Below are 21,360 nucleotides of genomic sequence, written 5' to 3'. Positions count from 1 at the left end.
ATTTGCTCCTATCTGACAGATAAAATTCATCCAGTTTCAACCCGGGTTGAATAAACAAATTCGACAAAAGAAAAGAAAAAACTTTTCGATTGAATCCCACTATTTAATATTTATTTGCAACAGATACGTAGTTCACCTACGACGTGCAGGCTTCATCAGTGTCTTATTTCAAAGCGTATACGTATCTGCCGCGAACAAATATTAAATAGTGGAATTTAGTCGGTAAAAGTTTTTCTTTTCTTTAATTTCAGAGTTCGTATTCCACTAAGAGGCTTCAAAAACTTCAGACAATTGACATGTTTCTCACTTTTCTTGAATTTCATTGCAAATTTTAAAATTGCAAATTGTCATCACATACATACATACATACATACATACATACATACATACATACATACATACATACATACATACATACATACATACATACATACATACATACATACATACATACATACATACATACATACATACATATATACATACATACATACATACATACATACATACATACATACATACATACATACATACATACATACATACATACATACATACATACATACATACATACATACATACATACATACATACATACATACATACATACATACATACATACATACATACATACATACATACATACATACATACATACATACATACATACATACATACATACATACATACATACATACATACATACATGCATACATACATACATACATACATACATACATACATACATACATACATACATACATACATACATACATACATACATACATACATACATACATACATACATACATCACACACATCTCATGCATTGAATACAATCAACATTTGATTGATATGTTTTGATTTCACACGTTTTAACGGTTTAATATACGGTGCTTAAGTGTTAAAGTTTGAATAACTTTTGAATGAAGCGTCCGATTTTAAATAACTCGGTTTTGTTTGATAGATCTCAGCAGTAATTTTCAAATAATCATAAAATGTGTGATGTTTTTCATTAAATTAATGCTTATATGTTACATAAATATGTTTTAAATACTATTTTTTCACATTTCTTTATGTAACTTTCAAACTACAAGTCCAATCGTCATGAAATTTGGAAGTTAAGGGTTTGCAAGGCTCCTCTTTCATATGCAATCAATTTTGTTCAAATCGGTTAAGAGACCTATGAGATAATGAAGTCCCATATTTTTCGTATTTTTATACATAACTTTTGAACTAAAAGTCCAATCAGTATGAAATTCAATAGCGACCAATGGGACACCTAGACCTTTCATTTGACACTAAGAACATCAAAATCGGCCCAGCCATCTCCGAGAAAAGTGAGTGAGATTAAAAGCGTCACATACACACACACACACACATACACACACACACACACACACACACACACACACACACACACACACACACACACACACATACATACACACACACAGAAAATGCTCAGTTTTCGAAACTGAGTCGAATGGTATATAACATTCGGCCCGCAGGACCTTCTTTCCATTTCCGGTTTTCCAAGTGATTTCTATACCTTTATACTATATATTGTAAGCGTTGGTAGCCTCCGCTTAGAAGGTTTCTGAGATTTATTGTATAATTCGTTTAAATGTTATTTATTGTAAAATGTAAAAGCTGGAAATGTTTGTTCATAGTAAATGGTTTTTCTCAATGTACCACCCAATACCACCCACATAAGAGCTAGCAATTAACCAATCAACCCTAAGTACGCAGCCTGCCACCTACCATATCCCACCACCAGAGGAAAGCAGACTAATTTGGGGGCCGCGCGGATGACAGGACTCGTGTCAGATTAAGAGATGTAAACAATCGGGTGGAAGGTTTGTCTATGTACTTGGCGAGGGCATTGGCCGCTGGCGTAGGGCAATGACCGGTCACAAACTGCTTATTTATGGAGCAATATTCAAATCTCAAAAAGCATTTCTAAAGAGGACCTCTAACTGAACGGTCGATTAGATAGTGACCTAGCTGAAAAGCCAAAAATTGAATATACTATTGAAAGTGCTGTGGTACAATAGCAGTGAATGTGTGACTTTGGGATCACAGGTAATCCCTACCCTACGCCGTTTTCTCAATCTGACGCCCTCGCCAGTAAACTAACGCCCCCGATGTGTTTAAAATTCCACAGAACCCCGCAGTGTTTGTTTTAAAACCCAGAACGATCATCCGTTGAGCCAGACTCCTTTGGCGGATCGTCAAAGCCCGAGTGAGTCCTTCATCCGACGCAGAAGAAGCGGCAAGGACCGCTGGTTAACAGTTTCGACGTGCATCCAGGCCGGAAGCGGCGATCACGTGCAGCAGCGATTGGTGGTAACCGAAGAGGACGAAAGGTGGTGCAGGCTGTGTGTGTATGCTGAAGAAGAGGGGCCCCGCCGAAGAAATATAAAAGGTTAGATAGATTAAGAAAGTGGGTGGTACAAAGATCAAAGATAGAAGGTAAAAGTCCAGAAAGTGTGAATAAATTTGTGAAAAGGTAAATCGTGAGTTTTCCATCGACTAAATCAGGTATTTCCTTGCTTTCCCGCGAAAACCCCAGGATAAGCGTGCCGACCCTGAGGCTTGTTTCAGGGAGTCTCAGCAACGCTCGCGGCTGAGGCTAAACCAGTAACTTACACTTTGGCGCCCAACAAAAATTGACTTACCATCGTTTTTTGAAGGGTTTAGCTCGTAGAATTACCTGAAAACAGCCGATTACTACTTACGTCTCTGGGAAAACATCCGTGCTTTCACAAAACAATTCTCACTGATAAGTGGCGAAACTATTGAAACTTACACTGCGAGTGAAATTTGATTTTGTTTCAGAGGGGTTCTGTGTCCAATTTGAACGAAAACTATACGATCGTTTAAAAGAATAGTAAACTAAATTAGTTACACTCAAATAATTTCAGTGCGGGATTCGAGATCGGTTTGAGGAAATAACACAAAGAAAAACGTGCATTTTATTTCAGTAATAGTACAGTAGTGACTTAGAATATCTCTTACTAGTTTCATAATGGAACACCAGCATCTGTTTACGAAATATTACACTATGAACGTAGCACACCTTGCTAGCGACGAACTCGATCACGAACTGCAAATTCGCGGCGCGGAGATGATGAGTGAATCGCGAAGTAAACAGGAACGGAAGTTGCGTGGTTTCCTGAAATCAGAAAAAGAAAAACCTAATTTGAATCTTAGAAAATGTTGGACGTCACTAAGAGGAGAATTGAAATGTTGCGATGATAAGCTAGAATTGATAAAAACCCAATTAGAGAACAAAGGCCCGAGGGAAATCCCTAACGAATCATTTAAGACTAGACTGATACACATTTTCTTCCGCATGGAACGTTTGCAAGTTCATGCTAAAGATGAAGAGCATCTGAATCAAATTGCGTTAATAGGTGGAGAATGTTTGAGACTATTGAACATTTTCTACTCAATTACCTCTCCTTTACCGGAAGTGAGAGAAGCTGAAACTGCGCGCGTGAATGAAAGCTTGCGTGCGCTAAGAGAAGAGAGTAATTCGGAAGCAGAAGTGGATTCAAACTCAGAAGAAGGGGAAGCTTTAGTTGATCAGCTTGGGATGAGAGATTCGGAACAGCAGGAGAATTTGCCCAGGGAAAATGAAAGAGTAGTAGCTAGGAGAGAGGTAGAAGAACACGTTGGGCAAGTCGATCAGGAAGAAGGCGCAATAGGAGGTGAAAAAGAGGGTGGTGAGAGCAATAGGGTAATGCAGTTGGCATCAGAGAATGATCTGTTGAAGGATATGGTACAGCAACTGCTTGCGCGAATTGAAGCGTTAGAGAAAGAAAAGGATAAAAACAAAAATAGTGCAGGGAAGGACAAAGAAAGGGATTCAAATAACACTCATGTTGAGGATAGATCTGGCGATAAGGAAATTGAAGTTCAACCGGAAAACTTTGTAGATTGGATCAAGAAAAGGTGTAGTTCGTCGGCAAGTATGGAAGCGAGATTGAGTGAAGGGAAATGTAAGAACCATAGAGAAGGAAATAAGGAACGATTCGGTGAAGCACGACCGAACAGTAATCGATTCCCGATTTACAAATGGTCAGTGCGGTACGATGGATTGGACAATGGTAGAAGACTGAACGAATTTCTGAAGGAGGTTAAATTTAACGCGAGATCGGAAGGGTTTTCAGATGAGGAGCTTTTCTTGTCAGCACACCATCTGTTTACGCGGAAAGCTAGAAGTTGGTATATGGAGGTCAATGGGAATAATGAATTGGAAACGTGGGAAAATCTGGTGAGTGAATTAAAAAATGAATTTTTACCTGTCGATATTGACTTCCAGTATGAAAGCCTAGTCAATAAACGAATGCAAGGACCGCGAGAAAAATTCCAAGACTATTATCTCGATATGGTACGTCTATTCCGTAGCATGTCCCAGCCTTGGGATGAAGTCCGTAAGTTTAACGTGTTATTCCGAAACACTAGGGAAGACTGCCGAACAGCGATGCTTGCGGCCAATATTTCGTCGATTCCTAGAATGAGGGAATTCGGTAAACGGTTTGATTCTATCAATTGGCAAATTTATCGAAGAAGGGACAACAGGTTCGAACAGAGAGCGCACGTAGAAGAGTTAGGAGAACAACAACGGATATTCAATAGAAATGGCAATAGCTTCAATAATCGTTTTTCCAATCAACGAGGTAGTTATCAGGAACGAAATTTTAAACCTAATTTCAATTCAGCTGGAGATAAAAGATCGGTTAATCGGTCTAGCGAATATCAAAAGGGTAACGGGGGACAAAATTCTTTTAGGAATCAACCCTCGAAGCCAGCAGACAACCAAAAGTCTGGAAGAAACGTAGACGAGGGGAAACCAGGGTCAAGCGGAACAAACGCCCTTCAGAGAATAGTAAATGCTTACATTCCAGTTAGACATGGAACATGTTTTAATTGCCACGAGGAGGGACACTCATGGCAAGATTGTCCTCAAAAAAGGCACGTATTCTGCGAGAAATGTGGGTTTCCAGGTTTCGAAACAGCTAGTTGTCCATATTGTCAGGCAAAAAACTTGAAACGGACTGCTCAATGAGGCACAGCAGTCATATTAACCGCTCTGAAAGTCCTCTAATAATTACACCAAATGAACCATCCACTATTCTTCAACAGTTAGGATACTCAAAGATTTCGGGGCAAGCAACTGAACGAGAGGAGATAGCTTCTTTGCTCGTCAAGCTCAGTGGTGACGCCCGGCCATTTACGAGAATCGAACTGATGGGGATAGAGCTGATCGGTTTACTGGACAGCGGAGCGGCACGTACGGTTTTAGGTGTCGGAGCGAGAAAGATAATAAAAGCTTTAAATTTAAAAGTAGAGCCAACGTCGGTAAATCTGAAGACCGCGGCAGGAGAGAATTTAGATGTAGAAGGTTGTTCGGAAATTCCAATTACGTTCAACGGGACTACTAAAATTTTACCTGTTTTGATCGCTCCGAAACTAAACCGAAGATGTGTGTTGGGATACGATTTCTGGCTTAAGTTTGGAATTCGTCCCACAATTCAAGACGAAATAATAGACATTTTAGATGATGAGATTCATAAAAGTTTGGAAGAGGAAGAGAAAGCATTAACTGAAGGACAGTGTATGGAATTAGCGGAAATACAGAAATTGTTCATGGTAGCAGAGCCAGGAAAGTTTTCAATGACACACTTGTTGGAACACACGATTGAGATTAAAGAGGAACATAGGGGATTAGATCCAGTAAGAAAGAATCCGTACCCATGGAGTCCTGAAATCCAGCGCAAAATCCATCAAGCAGTGGACAATATGCTACGCGATGGCATAATAGAACCGTCTGATTCAGATTGGGCACTTCCGGTAGTGCCAGTCGCAAAAAGGGACACGCCAGAGGTTAGGCTATGTCTAGATGCCAGGAAGCTCAATGAGCGAACAAAAAGAGACGCTTACCCACTACCCCACCAAAACAGAATACTGAGCCATCTCGGACCAGTTAAATATTTGTCTACAATTGACCTTTCACAGGCATTTTTGCAGGTTCCTCTGAACATGCATTCGAGGAAATACACTGCGTTTTCCATTCCAGGTAGAGGGCTGTTCCAGTTCACTAGACTTCCGTTTGGGCTAGTGAACAGTCCTGCTACACTGAGCAAACTGATGGATCGTGTGTTAGACCACGGTGCTCTAGAGCCGGCTATATTCGTCTATTTAGACGACATAGTCGTGGCAAGTCGGACTTTCGATGAGCACATGCAAAAGTTGAGAGACTTAGCGAGGCGTTTACGCGAAGCGAATTTATGCATTAATATACAAAAATCAAAATTTTGCTGTCAGGAGCTACCGTATCTTGGGTACATTTTGTCCCAAGAGGGGTTGCGACCTAACCCAGATCGAGTACAAGCGATCATGGGATACCAGGTTCCAAAATCGGTTAGACAACTTCGGCGATTCCTCGGTATGATTAATTATTATCGACGGTTTATCGCAAATTTCAGTGAAATCACGACACCGCTCACTGACTTATTGAAAAATAAGCCAAAGAAGGTGCAATGGACCACGGCAGCCGATAATGCATTTAGAGCTATAAAGGAACGGCTAATATCAGCCCCAGTTATGGCCAATCCTAACTTTACGCTTCCTTTTACGGTGCAAACCGATGCAAGCGATAACGCTATCGCAGGTGTCCTCACGCAGGTGCACAACGGTGAAGAGAAGGTGATTGCCTACCACTCCGAGAAACTTAAAGGCGCGGAACTGAATTACCATGCAGCGGAGAAAGAAGGATTAGCTGCCCTTCGCTGTATTGAAAAGTTTAGGGGATATATAGAAGGTACAAAATTTACATTAGTAACAGATTCCGCCGCACTAACGTTTATTATGCGAGCCAAGTGGAGGTCCTCCTCTCGACTCAGCCGTTGGAGTATAACTTTGCAGCAGTTTGACTTGGAGATCCGGCATCGGAAGGGCAAAGAAAACATTGTCCCCGATGCACTTTCTAGATCGCTAGAGAGTCTTGATGAAAAGCCTGAGGATAGTTGGTACAAGAATCTTTTCGCTGGAGTCAGCGATGATCCAGAAAAATATATCGACTTCAGAATTGTGGATAACGGATTATTTAAATTTGTAGCATCAAAAGCTGATACTTTAGATTACTGTTTCGAGTGGAAACAGTGTGTCCCAGCTTCATTACGAACCCGAATCCTGAAAGATGAACACGATGGAAATATGCATATTGGCTATGAAAAGTGCATTGAGAAGATAAAACGCTTATACTATTGGCCGCGAATGGCAGCCGACGTTAAGAAATATGTTTCCAATTGCGAATCCTGCAAGGAAAACAAACACTCCACGACCTCAACAGCACCTCAGATGGGCAGACAGCGTATTGCTACTAAGCCTTTCCAAATAGTTTGCATGGATTACATTCAATCTCTCCCACGCAGCAAGCATGGCAACGCCCACTTGTTAGTTGTCATGGACATTTTCTCTAAGTATTGCCTGCTTGCTCCCGTGAAAAAGATCTCAGCTGTAAGCCTATGCAAAATCTTGGAAGAGCAATGGTTTCGCAAGCTGTCTACACCACAAATTGTCATCACCGACAATGCGACAACTTTTCTGTCCCGAGAGTTCCAAAATCTGATGGCGAATTATGAGATTCAGCATTGGGCCAATGCTCGACATAGAAGTCAAGCAAACCCAGCTGAACGTCTCAACCGTACAATCAATGCTATGATTAGAAGCTATGTGAAAGAAGACCAAAAACTCTGGGATTCAAAAATTTCAGAAATGGAATTCGTTCTCAACAATACGGTCCATTCTTCTACTAAATTTAGTCCTTATTATGTGCTATATGGCCATGAAATTATAACTAGAGGGACACAGCATAGATTGGAAACAAAAGATGAACGTGATGAAACCGAGAGGGTTGATAAGTTGAGAGGAGTTAGCCGAAAAATACACGATTTGGTGAGCGCACATTTGCAAAAAACTCACGAAGATACAAAAAGACGATACGATCTTCGTCATAAGCGATACTCACCAACTTTTGATGTAGGCCAGCGGATTTTTAAGCGTAGTTTCCAGCAGTCGTCTGCAGGTGATAACTTCAACGCCAAACTAGGACCTCAGTACACGCCCTGCGTAGTACTAGCCAAGAAGGGCACTAGCTCCTATGAAGTGGCAGATCTAAAGGGAAAATCCTTAGGCGTTTTCTCTGCCGCTGATCTAAAAGCGTAAACGTTCCTAAAAAGGGATGAATTTTAGCAAAAAAATCGCAACATTTCATGATGCTTTAGTCGACTGCATGTAAACTGGAAAGCAAGTGGTCAATTTTATCAATTGTTTTATCTAAAATTACCATAAACTTCCAGTCAGGCAAATGCAACGAACAGCACGTGAAAAATGCACAGGAAGGTGCATCCTAATGCAACCAGAATTTTAAATCGGCCGTAATGAAGGAAAAATAAATTTTTTATTATTTGAAAATATGTTGTGTGTATTATGTTTAATGTGTAAATTTAGAATTTTTAGGAGGAATCAGGAAAAGTAAACGGGAAATGAAGAAAATTGTAGGAAAAAGCTTGGTTTTGCTCGGTTGCACAAATGCATTTTTCTGACTTGTGTACAAGATTGTAAACAAGTTGAATCTCAGTCACAGTCAGAAAAGAATAAAATGCAGTTCGAGAATGTAGGTGAAAGAGAAAGACAGAAAGTATCGAATGATCTAGGTCAAGGTCACAGCAGCAGAAGTAACAAAATATAGAATATAGAAATATAGAAGATAGCAGAAAGGGGAAAAAATAGAGAATTTAGAACAATAGGAGTGATCACTTACCTGTGTATCGCATATCCCAATCCATAAAGCTCCACGTGATGGGCTACTATATCGGAATAACAGAATGAGAACTTTGTGAAATGTTTGAACACGAGGATAGATCTACTGGCCAGAATCTTTGTAAAAGAATAACGGGATAATAACATTTCACGGCGCGCGCACTGAATATTCTTCCGATATAGCACCACATCATAGTTCCACATGGTTCAGCAACAGATCTTTTACACAATTGACCAACAGTTGACAGTTCGTTCGATCTTTCGTTGTTTTCGCACGCACACCGATAAAATATGATAACGCCTATCAGTAAAGAGGTACTAGAGCGCAACTCCGACAAGTCGCGTGAAATAATTCATGTACATTTGCGTGAATTTGAAACTGTATATAATTACTCCGGAGTACAAATTAGAATAAATAAGCAGAAATTAGGATAAATTAGCCAGTAAAGATTTTTTTATAAATGTTTTGAATTTTAATTTGTTTTGCATGTGCATGGTTATTGAATTTTTAGTAGTCTTATTTTAAATATTTCTTTTAAACGATCGTCAATAAGCTGATTTGTGTGAGGTTACCACGTCTTAGGACGGTCGGATTTGATCGCTGGAGACCGGAGTCAATATTGATTATGATGGTCAGTATGGACAGAAGCCCTGAAAATGAGAGGAGTCGGTATTTCCGACGATGATAACTTATGACCCCGATACTCAAAAATACAAAACAGCAAAGTTTTCAAATCTTTTTGGATATTTGAATCTAGTATGGAGAGATGAAAAGTTTCACAAGCAACCGTAAGTGGGGGTAGTTTTGTCCGTGTGATCGTTATTTTGTGATATTGCAGGTTCAGCAGGTGGTGTAAAAGGTGTTGTGCTCATGTAATTCGTGATGGAAAAAAATGTTTACTGCTTAAACATTTTTTTACCCGAGCTGGGGGAGAGTGTAAGCGTTGGTAGCCTCCGCTTAGAAGGTTTCTGAGATTTATTGTATAATTCGTTTAAATGTTATTTATTGTAAAATGTAAAAGCTGGAAATGTTTGTTCATAGTAAATGGTTTTTCTCAATGTACCACCCAATACCACCCACATAAGAGCTAGCAATTAACCAATCAACCCTAAGTACGCAGCCTGCCACCTACCATATCCCACCACCAGAGGAAAGCAGACTAATTTGGGGGCCGCGCGGATGACAGGACTCGTGTCAGATTAAGAGATGTAAACAATCGGGTGGAAGGTTTGTCTATGTACTTGGCGAGGGCATTGGCCGCTGGCGTAGGGCAATGACCGGTCACAAACTGCTTATTTATGGAGCAATATTCAAATCTCAAAAAGCATTTCTAAAGAGGACCTCTAACTGAACGGTCGATTAGATAGTGACCTAGCTGAAAAGCCAAAAATTGAATATACTATTGAAAGTGCTGTGGTACAATAGCAGTGAATGTGTGACTTTGGGATCACAGGTAATCCCTACCCTACGCCGTTTTCTCAATCTGACGCCCTCGCCAGTAAACTAACGCCCCCGATGTGTTTAAAATTCCACAGAACCCCGCAGTGTTTGTTTTAAAACCCAGAACGATCATCCGTTGAGCCAGACTCCTTTGGCGGATCGTCAAAGCCCGAGTGAGTCCTTCATCCGACGCAGAAGAAGCGGCAAGGACCGCTGGTTAACAGTTTCGACGTGCATCCAGGCCGGAAGCGGCGATCACGTGCAGCAGCGATTGGTGGTAACCGAAGAGGACGAAAGGTGGTGCAGGCTGTGTGTGTATGCTGAAGAAGAGGGGCCCCGCCGAAGAAATATAAAAGGTTAGATAGATTAAGAAAGTGGGTGGTACAAAGATCAAAGATAGAAGGTAAAAGTCCAGAAAGTGTGAATAAATTTGTGAAAAGGTAAATCGTGAGTTTTCCATCGACTAAATCAGGTATTTCCTTGCTTTCCCGCGAAAACCCCAGGATAAGCGTGCCGACCCTGAGGCTTGTTTCAGGGAGTCTCAGCAACGCTCGCGGCTGAGGCTAAACCAGTAACTTACAATATTTATATAGTAGAAAGGCAAAACGGTAGTTGATATCATCGGAATCAAGCATTGAGCGGTGGAACAGGCCTTTAGCTCTTTTAAATGGAAAGCAGCGATATTGGGAGTTGGGACTTAGCATTAACACCGCCAAAACGAAGTACATCCCAGTATCTTTTGAACAGTCTACAAACACAACAGATAATACAAAGTCAATAAATAACTCAAATTTACTACAAACTCAAACACCATACGAACCGTTGCTTTTCAAGTGATGGCACTTTTCTAGAGGTAGTAAAATCAAAATTTCTCACTTATCTACCTTAAGTTTACCTACCTGAAAAACAATCTTTCATCATATTTTATTTGTGGTATAGTTACTCTGTTATACTTAATTTTCATGACTTCTGCCTAATTTTGATAAAAAACAAACTTTTTCTATACCTCTCCATAGCATCTTACCACCACTCATCCGACAGTCCGGAAAAGTACGAGAGCCAGGAGCTGAATATGTTTGCGACATTTGAATTCGAAAAAATTAAATTTCGCAACATGAACGCAATAAATAAAAACCCGAATTAATCCACCTAGCGGCGTGACCTAGCCTTTCTACTGCCACAATAATAATTATTTAATTTCTCAGGAACATCTATAATTAACTTGACTATATTTTTAAATATCCGTTCCGTATTCCTCAAAATCCTTATTTGCCAGTAAAATACACAACGTATTGCGTAGAATAATTATATTTTCTTTCCTTGGGTGCGTAAATACTTGTAAGCGTCATTTATGTTATTTGATGAACACCTTATTTAGTTTTATAATCGGTCGGCTTTAACTTTCGGGCTTGAGAGCCACATACGAAACTTGTTTTGAATTGATAGTATGAAATATGTGTTGTTGATATTTTGATATTAATGCCATGCGTTCAAAAGTTAGCATCTTTGAAAAACAAGAGTTCAGAAAAATTATTATTATACTTCGTTTTTGAAGAAAAAGGATATCTACAACAAAATGATTAATCTTAAAATTTTACTATTAGTTTGCTTGGCTTCAATTTTGCAATGTATCTGAATTAGAAAAAATAATTGAATAGAACATTAGATATGAAAAAGAGAAATTGAACTTTTTCTTAGCTGGCGCTCCTTCAGATAATTATTTTTGCATGAAAATCAAAACTTGAGCTTCTTTTGAATGTACTTTCATGAAAAGATAGTCATTAGCTTGATCGCATCGTTTTTACAATGTTAGAGGGTTAGGAAAACAAGATGAGGTCGAAAAATAGTGCAAAAGCTGCGCCATAAACATGCTTGAGAATGAGAAATATGATCGATATGATTTCCAGTGCTGGTCATTTTTGATTTATTTATTAAAACATGATACATGACATAAGACATCTGTCCTTTAAAATGTCACTAACGAAAACAAATCGTACAAAGTTACTACCGTGCAACGTTTACTTCCTATTTTTCATATAACATTTCTAAGCTCTAGTATCTATGGAGCATTTATTAATGCGCAAAATTTGTATGAAATTTGTATAAATTTATTTGGAAAAATCAGCTCACTAGTATTTTGATCCTATACAACACTATACTTATATACTTAAATTAACTGCTTTTCTCCGCTTTTTGCTTTGCGTGCAATTGTGAGTAACAGCAAGTGAAGAAAATGACAATTGAAATTTAAAATCAAAGAAAAAAAAAAAACTTTGCAATTGAATCCCGCTATTTAATATTTATTTGCGACAGATACGTAGTTCGCCTACAACATGCCGGCTTCATCAGTGTCTTTTTTCAAAGCGTATCTGTCGCGAATAAATATTAAATAGTGGAATTTAGTCGGTAAAAGTTCTTTTCTTTTCTTTTATTTCAGAGTTCGTATTCCACTAAGAGGCTTCAAAAACTTCTGACTTTTGACATGTTTCTCACTTTTCTTGAATTTCATTGCAAATTGTCATCACATACACATACATACATACATACATACATACATACATACATACATACATACATACATACATACATACATACATACATACATACATACATACATACATACATACATACATACATACATACATACATACATACATACATACATACATACATACATACATACATACATACATACATACATACATACATACATACATACATACATACATACATACATACATACATACATACATACATACATACATACATACATACATACATACATACATACATACATACATACATACATACATACATACATACATACATACATACATACATACATACATACATACATACATACATACATACATACATACATACATACATACATACATACATACATACATACATACATCGCACACATTGAATACAATCAACATTTGATTGATATGTTTTGATTTCACACGTTTTAACGGTTTAATATACGGTGCTTAAGTGTTAAAGTTTGAATAACTTTTGAATGAACCGTCCGATTTTAAAGAACTCGGTTTCGTTTGATAGATCTCAGCAGTAATTTTCAAATAATAATAAAATGTGTGATGTTTTTTATTGAATTAATTCTTAAATGTTACAAAAATATGTTTTAAATACTATTTTTTCACATTTCTTTATGTAACTTTCAAACTACAAGTTCAATCATCATGAAATTTGGAAGTTAAGAGTTTGTGAGGCTCCTATTTCATATGCAATCAATTTTGTTCAAATCGGTTAAGGGATCTATGAGATAATGAAGTCCCATATTTTTCGTATTTTTATACATAACTTTTAAACTAAAAGTCCGATCAAAATGAAATTCAATAGCGACCAATGGGACACCTAGACCTTTCATTTGACACTAAGAACATTAAAATCGGTCCAGCCATCTCCGAGAAAAGTGAGTGAGATTAAAAGCGTCACATACACACACACACACACATACACACACACACACACACACACACACACACACACATACATACACACACACAGAAAATGCTCAGTTTTCGAAACTGAGTCGAATGGTATATAACATTCGGCCCGCAGGACCTTCTTTCCATTTCCGGTTTTCCAAGTGATTTCTATACCTTTATACTATATATTTATATAGTAGAAAGGCAAAAACACATAAATTCCGAAATTCGTGTAAATTCCGCAATTAGCGTAAAGGAAAAGTGCATAAATCAAAACTACGTAAACTCTAAAATTTGCGTAAAAACAGCATTAATTCCGAAATTCGTGTAAAAACAGTCACGTAAAAAGCGACATCAGCGTAGTACGGAATCATCAGGAGACAAAAACAGGCCTAAACTAAACTAAACTAAAGCTGTTCATAAACACGCCGAAAATCGCTGGGCTTTCGAATTCTATAATCACACATATCCTAATCAAGGATGAAAAAAAAAAATCACTTCTAACGATCAAGAACATCAGGTTCATTGACATTACTACTTGTAAGCCACAAATACTTTGTCGCGATCTGTACAGATTATGACAAGCCTTATATCAAATCATGTTCGTTGCTTGAATGCGATGAGAAATATAACAGATACAGACGATCGGTTGTGTGTAGGGTAAGGGCACCATAATTCGACCTATGAAACCAGCGTATGGCTAACAAAATGCAATACATCTTCCAAATAGTGCTGTTTTTTCGAAAATATGATAGAATAGTAGAAAAGGATGTATATTCAACTAACATTTAAAAAGAAATAAGTGTACGATGTATGTTTTTCACTAATTTTCTCGTTTCAATTCAATATCCCATTGAACTAATTTTCGATCCCTGGTTTTAGTTTTCGACCCTTGCGTGTTCTAATATTCGACTCAAGTACAAAGTAATGTATTTTCAAAGTCGAGGGTCGTTTAAATTGATGAATTTAATGCAAAAAACTGGAACATTTCTGGAATATCACATTGGTATTATTTTTTTAAACTAAACCGTAAACCTTTTTGTAGACTATTTCGATTACCCTTCTCCTTTGAATGAATAGATGAAAAATGTTTGAAACGCAATCCCGGATAACGCCTGAAATCATACAATTACTTTCGGGTCTGGCTAATTTCCACTTCCATGTCTTTTGAACGATGGCACATAAGTAGGGCTCCTATAAAGTAGCGGCCAAACTTACCAAATATAAAATTTTACTTTTTAGCACATGCTTAAACGCGGTTTTGTAGTAAATTGGCTATATTTTTATGATTCGCGAATAAAATTTTGATAGGAAAAAATATCATGTAAAAATAAGCCGTCAAAGTTGCCCATTACATAAGTTTGCAAAATTTAAAATGACTTTAAAAAGTCAAAACATTAAATAGTTATCGCGGATGTATAAATTATTGTTATACATCATTTTAAAACTGATATATTAGCCTATTAAAAATGAAATCAAAACAAATTTAAACTCAATGAGGTGCGCCATAGGCTACTTATAATAAAAATGAAATTTTCATAAACTTTAATCAAAAACACAACTCTTGTCGCCTCTTGTTGCCGCAGTTTTTTACAGTGCGTCTGAAAGCTCAAAGTATGTTGTTTCAAAACATGAATTAAAAGTTTGATATAATATGACGTTTTCCGAAAAAAAAAATAATTTTAAAATTGTTATATTTTAGCAAGTTTTTAAAATTTTAAGTACTCTTTCAACAAATTTGATTATCTTTGTAATACTAAATGTATTTAGTATCTGAAGAGAGTATCAATGAGAAAATGGGAGAATCCCCGCGAGAAAGAAAATTTTTTTTTGCAAATATTTATATCGGAAACATTTGATCATTTTTCCCCAAATCACCCTAAATATGAGTTCTTATAAGTTTAAATCATTTCTTTTGTAACAAATAAAATCTAGAATCAATTTGAAACTAAAAAATAATTTTGGCCAAAAATCGCAATTTTCCGACTATTGTGGATGGGTCGAAAAATGAAACAAGCGGATTTAAAAGCATACAGTAGGCTGTTTCGACCGCTCGAAATCTAGAACACAAACAATTTCGCGTATCAATTTTCGTACTTTTTTAAACGTCTTCATCATGAAAAAAACAAATATGCACTGCAACAAAAGAAAATTTGACAGAAATATTACCTTTTCTTTGTATAATAACATATTGCATGAATTCAGTGTCCTAATATACACAATTTACGGAAATTTTGATTTCGTATCTGTTTTCACTAGACGAAAAGAAAACACTCGAACTGCAGTCCCAGTTTAAAAAACTTGATTATTTGGACGTACAGACGCAGATTTTGGTGGGGTATTGTAAAGTTTCTAGCAAAATAACAACCTTGACAATATCCTAAATAATAGCTTTTCTCTACCTTTTTCTTAGGAATCTATTTGATGAATGTTTCAGCAGTGGTGCGAAAAGCAGCACAGGGTCGAAAATTAGATCCCTTACCCTAGTGCGTGAATATCAATACAAATAACATACTTTTTTTCTCGCAGCTAGTAAAATCTAACACTGCGATCGACTGCTGAGAATTGGTAAGAGAACAAAATCGTGATCGGTTCGTGAGGCGATAGCTTTTTTTGCCTTTCTACTATATAAATATATAGTATAAAGGTATAGAAATCACTTGAAAAACCGGAAATGGAAAGAAGGTCCTGCGGGCCGAATGTTATATACCATTCGACTCAGTTTCGAAAACTGAGCATTTTCTGTGTGTGTGTATGTATGTGTGTGTGTGTGTGTGTGTGTGTGTGTATGTAACGCTTCTCACTCACTTTTCTCGGAGATGGCTGGACCGATTTTAATGTTCTTAGTGTCAAATGAAAGGTCTAGGTGTCCCATTGGTCGCTATTGAATTTCATTTTGATCGGACTTTTAGTTCAAAAGTTATGTATAAAAATACGAAAAATATGGGACTTCATTATCTCATAGATCCCTTAACCGATTTGAACAAAATTAATTGCATATGAAAGAGGAGCCTTACAAACCCTTAACTTCCAAATTTCATGATGATTGGACTTGTAGTTTGAAAGTTACATAAAGAAATGTGAAAAAATAGTATTTAAAACATATTTTTGTAACATTTAAGAATTAATTCAATGAAAAACATCACACATTTTATTATTATTTGAAAATTACTGCTGAGATCTATCAAATGAAACCGAGTTATTTAAAATCGGACGGTTCATTCAAAAGTTACTCAACCTTTAACACTTAAGCACCGTATATTAAACCGTTAAAACGTGTGAAATCAAAACAAATGTTGATTGTATTTAATGCGTGTGATGTATGTGTGTATGTATGTATGTATGTATGTATGTATGTATGTATTATGTATGTATGTATGCATGTATGTATGTATGTATGTATGTATGTATGTATGTATGTATGTATGTATGTATGTATGTATGTATGTATGTATGTATGTATGTATGTATGTATGTATGTATGTATGTATGTATGTGTATGTGATGACAATTTGCAATGAAATTTAAGAAAAGTGAGAAACATGTCAAAAGTCAGAAGTTTTTGAAGCCTCTTAGTGGAATACGAACTCTGAAATAAAAGAAAAGAAAAAAACTTACCGACTAAATTCCACTATTTAATATTTATTCGCGACAGATACGTATACGCTTTGAAATAAGACACTGATGAAGCCTGCACGTCGTAGGCGAACTACGTATCTGTCGCAAAATAAATATTAAATAGCGGGATTCAATTGCAAAGTTTTTTCTTTTCTTTGATTTTAGATTTCAATTGTCATTTTCTTCACCTGTTGTTACTCACAATTGTACAAGAAAAGCAAAAAGCGGAGAAAAGCAGTTAATTTAAGTATATAAGTATAGTGTTTTATAGGATCAAAATACTAGTGAGTTGATTTTTCCAAATAAATTTATACAAATTTCAAACAAATTTTGCGCATCAATATATGCTCTTTTCAATCCATAGATACTAGAGCTTAGAAACGTTATTTGAAAAATAGGAAGTAAACGTTGCACGGTAGTAACTTTGTACGATTTGTTTTCGTTAGTGACATTTTAAAGGACAGATGTCTTATGTAATGTATCATGTTTTAATAAATAAATCAAAAATGACCAGCACTGGAAATCATATCGATCATATTTCTCATTCTCAAGCATGTTTATGGCGCAGTTTTTGCACTATTTTTCGACCTCATCTTGTTTTCCTAACACCCTAACATTGTAAAAACGATGCGATCAAGCTAATGACTATCTTTCCATGAAAGTACATTCAAAAGAAGCTCAAGTTTTGATTTTCATGCAAAAATAATTATCTGAAGGAGCGCCATCTAAGAAAAAGTTCAATTTCTCTTTTTCATATCTAATGCTCTATTCAGTTATTTTTTCTAATTCAGATATATTGCAAAATTGAAGCCAAGCAAACTAATAGTAAAATTTTGAGATTAATCATTTTGTTGTAGATATCCTTTTTCTTCAAAAACGAAGTATAATAATAATTTTTCTGAACTCTTGTTTTTCAAAGATGCTAACTTTTGAACGCATGGTATTAATATCAAAATATCAAAAAAAATCAGAGGGGTTGTGTACAAGACACGACCGCATATATAGGTGACGCAGGACTACGTAAGTCTCTTTGTAGTGATAGTGGCATGTATTCATGCTTGTAATCATTCGATTCATCATGTATACATGCTACATGCGTTGTATGTAACATTTATCAAAGAAGTAACATTGCATACGTTCAATTCTCAAAACATTGTGCATTTGAAAACAATTTAACAACATCAAGAACACAAACTATTGCTTTCCTGCTACCTTACTGAAATTAAAGATTGTTTTTATTATCTATGGTTTCCCACGTTGAAGGGATTTTACCAATTCAATCCTATTTTATCAACAGCACATCTTTTCACTACACTTCTAATGAAACGGCAAGCATGCGTATTCATACAGAGTCGTATTATAACCGAGCAGTACAGCTGTAGTACATTTTTCCAACACAGATATCAAGTTCGCTGAGGTTTAATCGTCTCGCAGTAAAGAATTTGCGATCTGTTGGGACAACGAACTTGTGTCATTCTTTCTGGCACACTTCCCTAATACAGATATCAAGTTGGACTAGGTTTAATCGCGTTCGTAAGAAATCTGTTGGCACGAGGGGGTTTTGTTACTCTCTCTGGCGTACTTCCCAAGCAAGGACATCAAAATGGTCTAGGTTGAACCATGGTGTTAAGAAATCTTGTTGAAATGAGGGAACTTGGTCGCTTGTTTTGGCTTACTTCCCAAGCACAGATATCAAATTGGTATAGGGTTAGATCATCGTAAAGAATCTTCCAACCAATCACGAAGCGAGAATTCTGGTAAAACATAGGTTCATTATTTTCAATTTTTCAATAGTTCAACATCAAGAATCCATACTTTTCTTAATTTGGGTCAATTCTTAGAAGATTTTCCGATCGATTGATGTAAGAATATTGAAAATCGATCGGAAAACCGCTGAGCTATTAGCGCTCAAAACCTTTCATTTTTCGTGACGCACGCATTTTTCGATTTTTTGGAATGACACCCTATCTCAAAACTTGCCGTAAGACGTAGTCCTACGTCAAAATCTACCCTTTGGGCTAAAACCACTCAAAAAAAATATCAAAAAATATGCTATGAACGCATATTTCATATTGTCAGTTCAAAACAAGTTTCGTATGTGGCTCTGAAACCCAAAAGTTAAGGCCGACCGATTATAAAACTAAATAAGGTGTTCATCAAATAACATAAATGACGCTTACAAGTATTTACGCACCCAAGGAAAGAAAATAGAATTATTCTACGCAATACGTTGTGAATTTTACTGGCAAATAAGGATTTTGAGGAATATGGAACGGATATTTAAAAATATAGTCAAGTTAATTATAGATGTTCCTGAGAAATTAAATAATGATTATTGTGGCAGTTGAAAGGCTAGGTCACGCCGCTAGGTGGATTAATTCGGGTTTTTTCCATGTGTGGACTCATTACTGCGACCAGTATAATTGATCTATTGTAATATCGCCCGGGTGTTTGCTGTATGACCTGCACTGCATTTCTTTTTGCTATAATCGCTATTGAGTGAGCGATATGCTTATTAAATTTTATGCGTGCTTGCGTGTATTGGGGTTTACCCTTCCTTCAAAGCTTAATCTACTTTACCCACTTATTCCTCGCTGCCAGCACTATCCCATATTATAGCCGTCCCTGGCGAGGACTCATTCGTACCTCTGACCAGTACACTTAACTATAGGAGGGACATTTGCACTGTTAAGAGGCTTCAGAGGGTAAATATAGAATTCAGCACGAAGGAAGGGTAAATGGAGGGGCCTGAGAATAGGAGAAGAGGCGATAGCTTACAGATTTGATCAAAATAACTTATTTCCATACCTGGTCCTATCTTTCATATCATAATTTCGCACATTTCTCAAAGTTCTCAGGGACCAAAGATTATGGAGAATCTCAATTTCTTTTGAAAATATTACGTATCGCGGGGGATCCGGGTTGTAACATGTCATAAATCCATGCATCCATCCCTGTAACGTTACCACTGATCGTTGCTTGGCACTGTTCATATTGCTGGGCGATTTCTTTTAGTGACGGTGTTTTCTTTATGGCATTTTCGAAGGCTATTTGCAGTACTTCTCTAGAATAATTGTCCAACTGTGCTTTTAGTGTTATTTGACGCAAAAAAAATCTTGTCATAAATCAATTATTCTGTTTACTTATTATACACTTTCTTATGAAACATGTAGGCATGCTAAACTTCTTTAACCAGCATTGATTGTGGATGAAACAAATAACTTATTGACCAATCTAGTCTCTCTAGTTCCTCAACAAGTGTATCTCTAGTTTTACATAATAATAACGATTCTAGTCTTGTTTTACACACTGGAAAAATCTAGTTTTACGTACTCATAACGATTTTTTGTTTCGTTTCTTTACAGCCGATGGATGGTGGCCGGCAAGGCGGATCCGGAGATGCCGAAACGAATGTATATCCATCCGGATTCACCATCAACCGGCGAGCAGTGGATGCAGAAGGTTGTGTCGTTTCACAAGCTGAAACTGACCAACAACATTAGTGATAAGCATGGATTTGTAAGTACTGACTATTTATATTCCCACATTATAGTAAAAATGATTTCTTGCATTCCTGAAGAATTACATCGTTCACAAATATTTACATCTGCTAGCGATTAGTCAACCAGCTTCTGTGAAAATCAGCTGAATTAATTCATCCGATCGGAGTCTGGGTCCCATGCAAATGCAAAGCAAACATTATTAAATTTTACACACCAAGCTCCGAGGCATGAAGCCGTTTGCGACGTAAACTCAGCGTTATCGACCGATTAAGTGAGCAATTGGCTTAACCGGTCGGCAGCAGTGGAAAAAGCAGCAGATTAAATATAGGCTACAACAATATTTGTCGTCATTAAATAATAGGCAAAGTGCTCGCATCATCACCGCGATCGGACGACACATTAACGACCGACTCGACAAGTCGGCGGCGGCGACGGGCGCACCGTTGTCAGCCGACAGTTGTCATTCGGCCAAACGGGCTTCCGCGAGAGCAGATCAGAAAGTAAACGGCGC

General features: G+C 37.1%; 1 protein-coding gene across 1 annotated transcript in view; it reads left to right on the top strand.

The window, feature by feature from the left end:
- The window catches only part of LOC128735794 (optomotor-blind protein-like), a 116,576-nt gene extending 95,609 nt beyond the window's left edge, over window positions 1-20,967 (top strand). The window contains exon 3 of the mRNA XM_053830280.1: window positions 20,712-20,967. Within this exon, the coding sequence (XP_053686255.1) occupies window positions 20,712-20,967 (256 nt within the window). The remainder of the gene's footprint in view (window positions 1-20,711) is intronic.
- The last annotated feature ends 393 nt before the right edge of the window (window positions 20,968-21,360 follow it).

Source organism: Sabethes cyaneus, chromosome 2 (genome assembly GCF_943734655.1).
Source record: "Sabethes cyaneus chromosome 2, idSabCyanKW18_F2, whole genome shotgun sequence".
Classification (NCBI taxonomy): Eukaryota; Metazoa; Arthropoda; class Insecta; order Diptera; family Culicidae; genus Sabethes; species Sabethes cyaneus.
The sequence above is the reverse complement of the archived record's forward strand: the minus strand, read 5'-3'. Positions and strand labels throughout refer to the sequence as shown.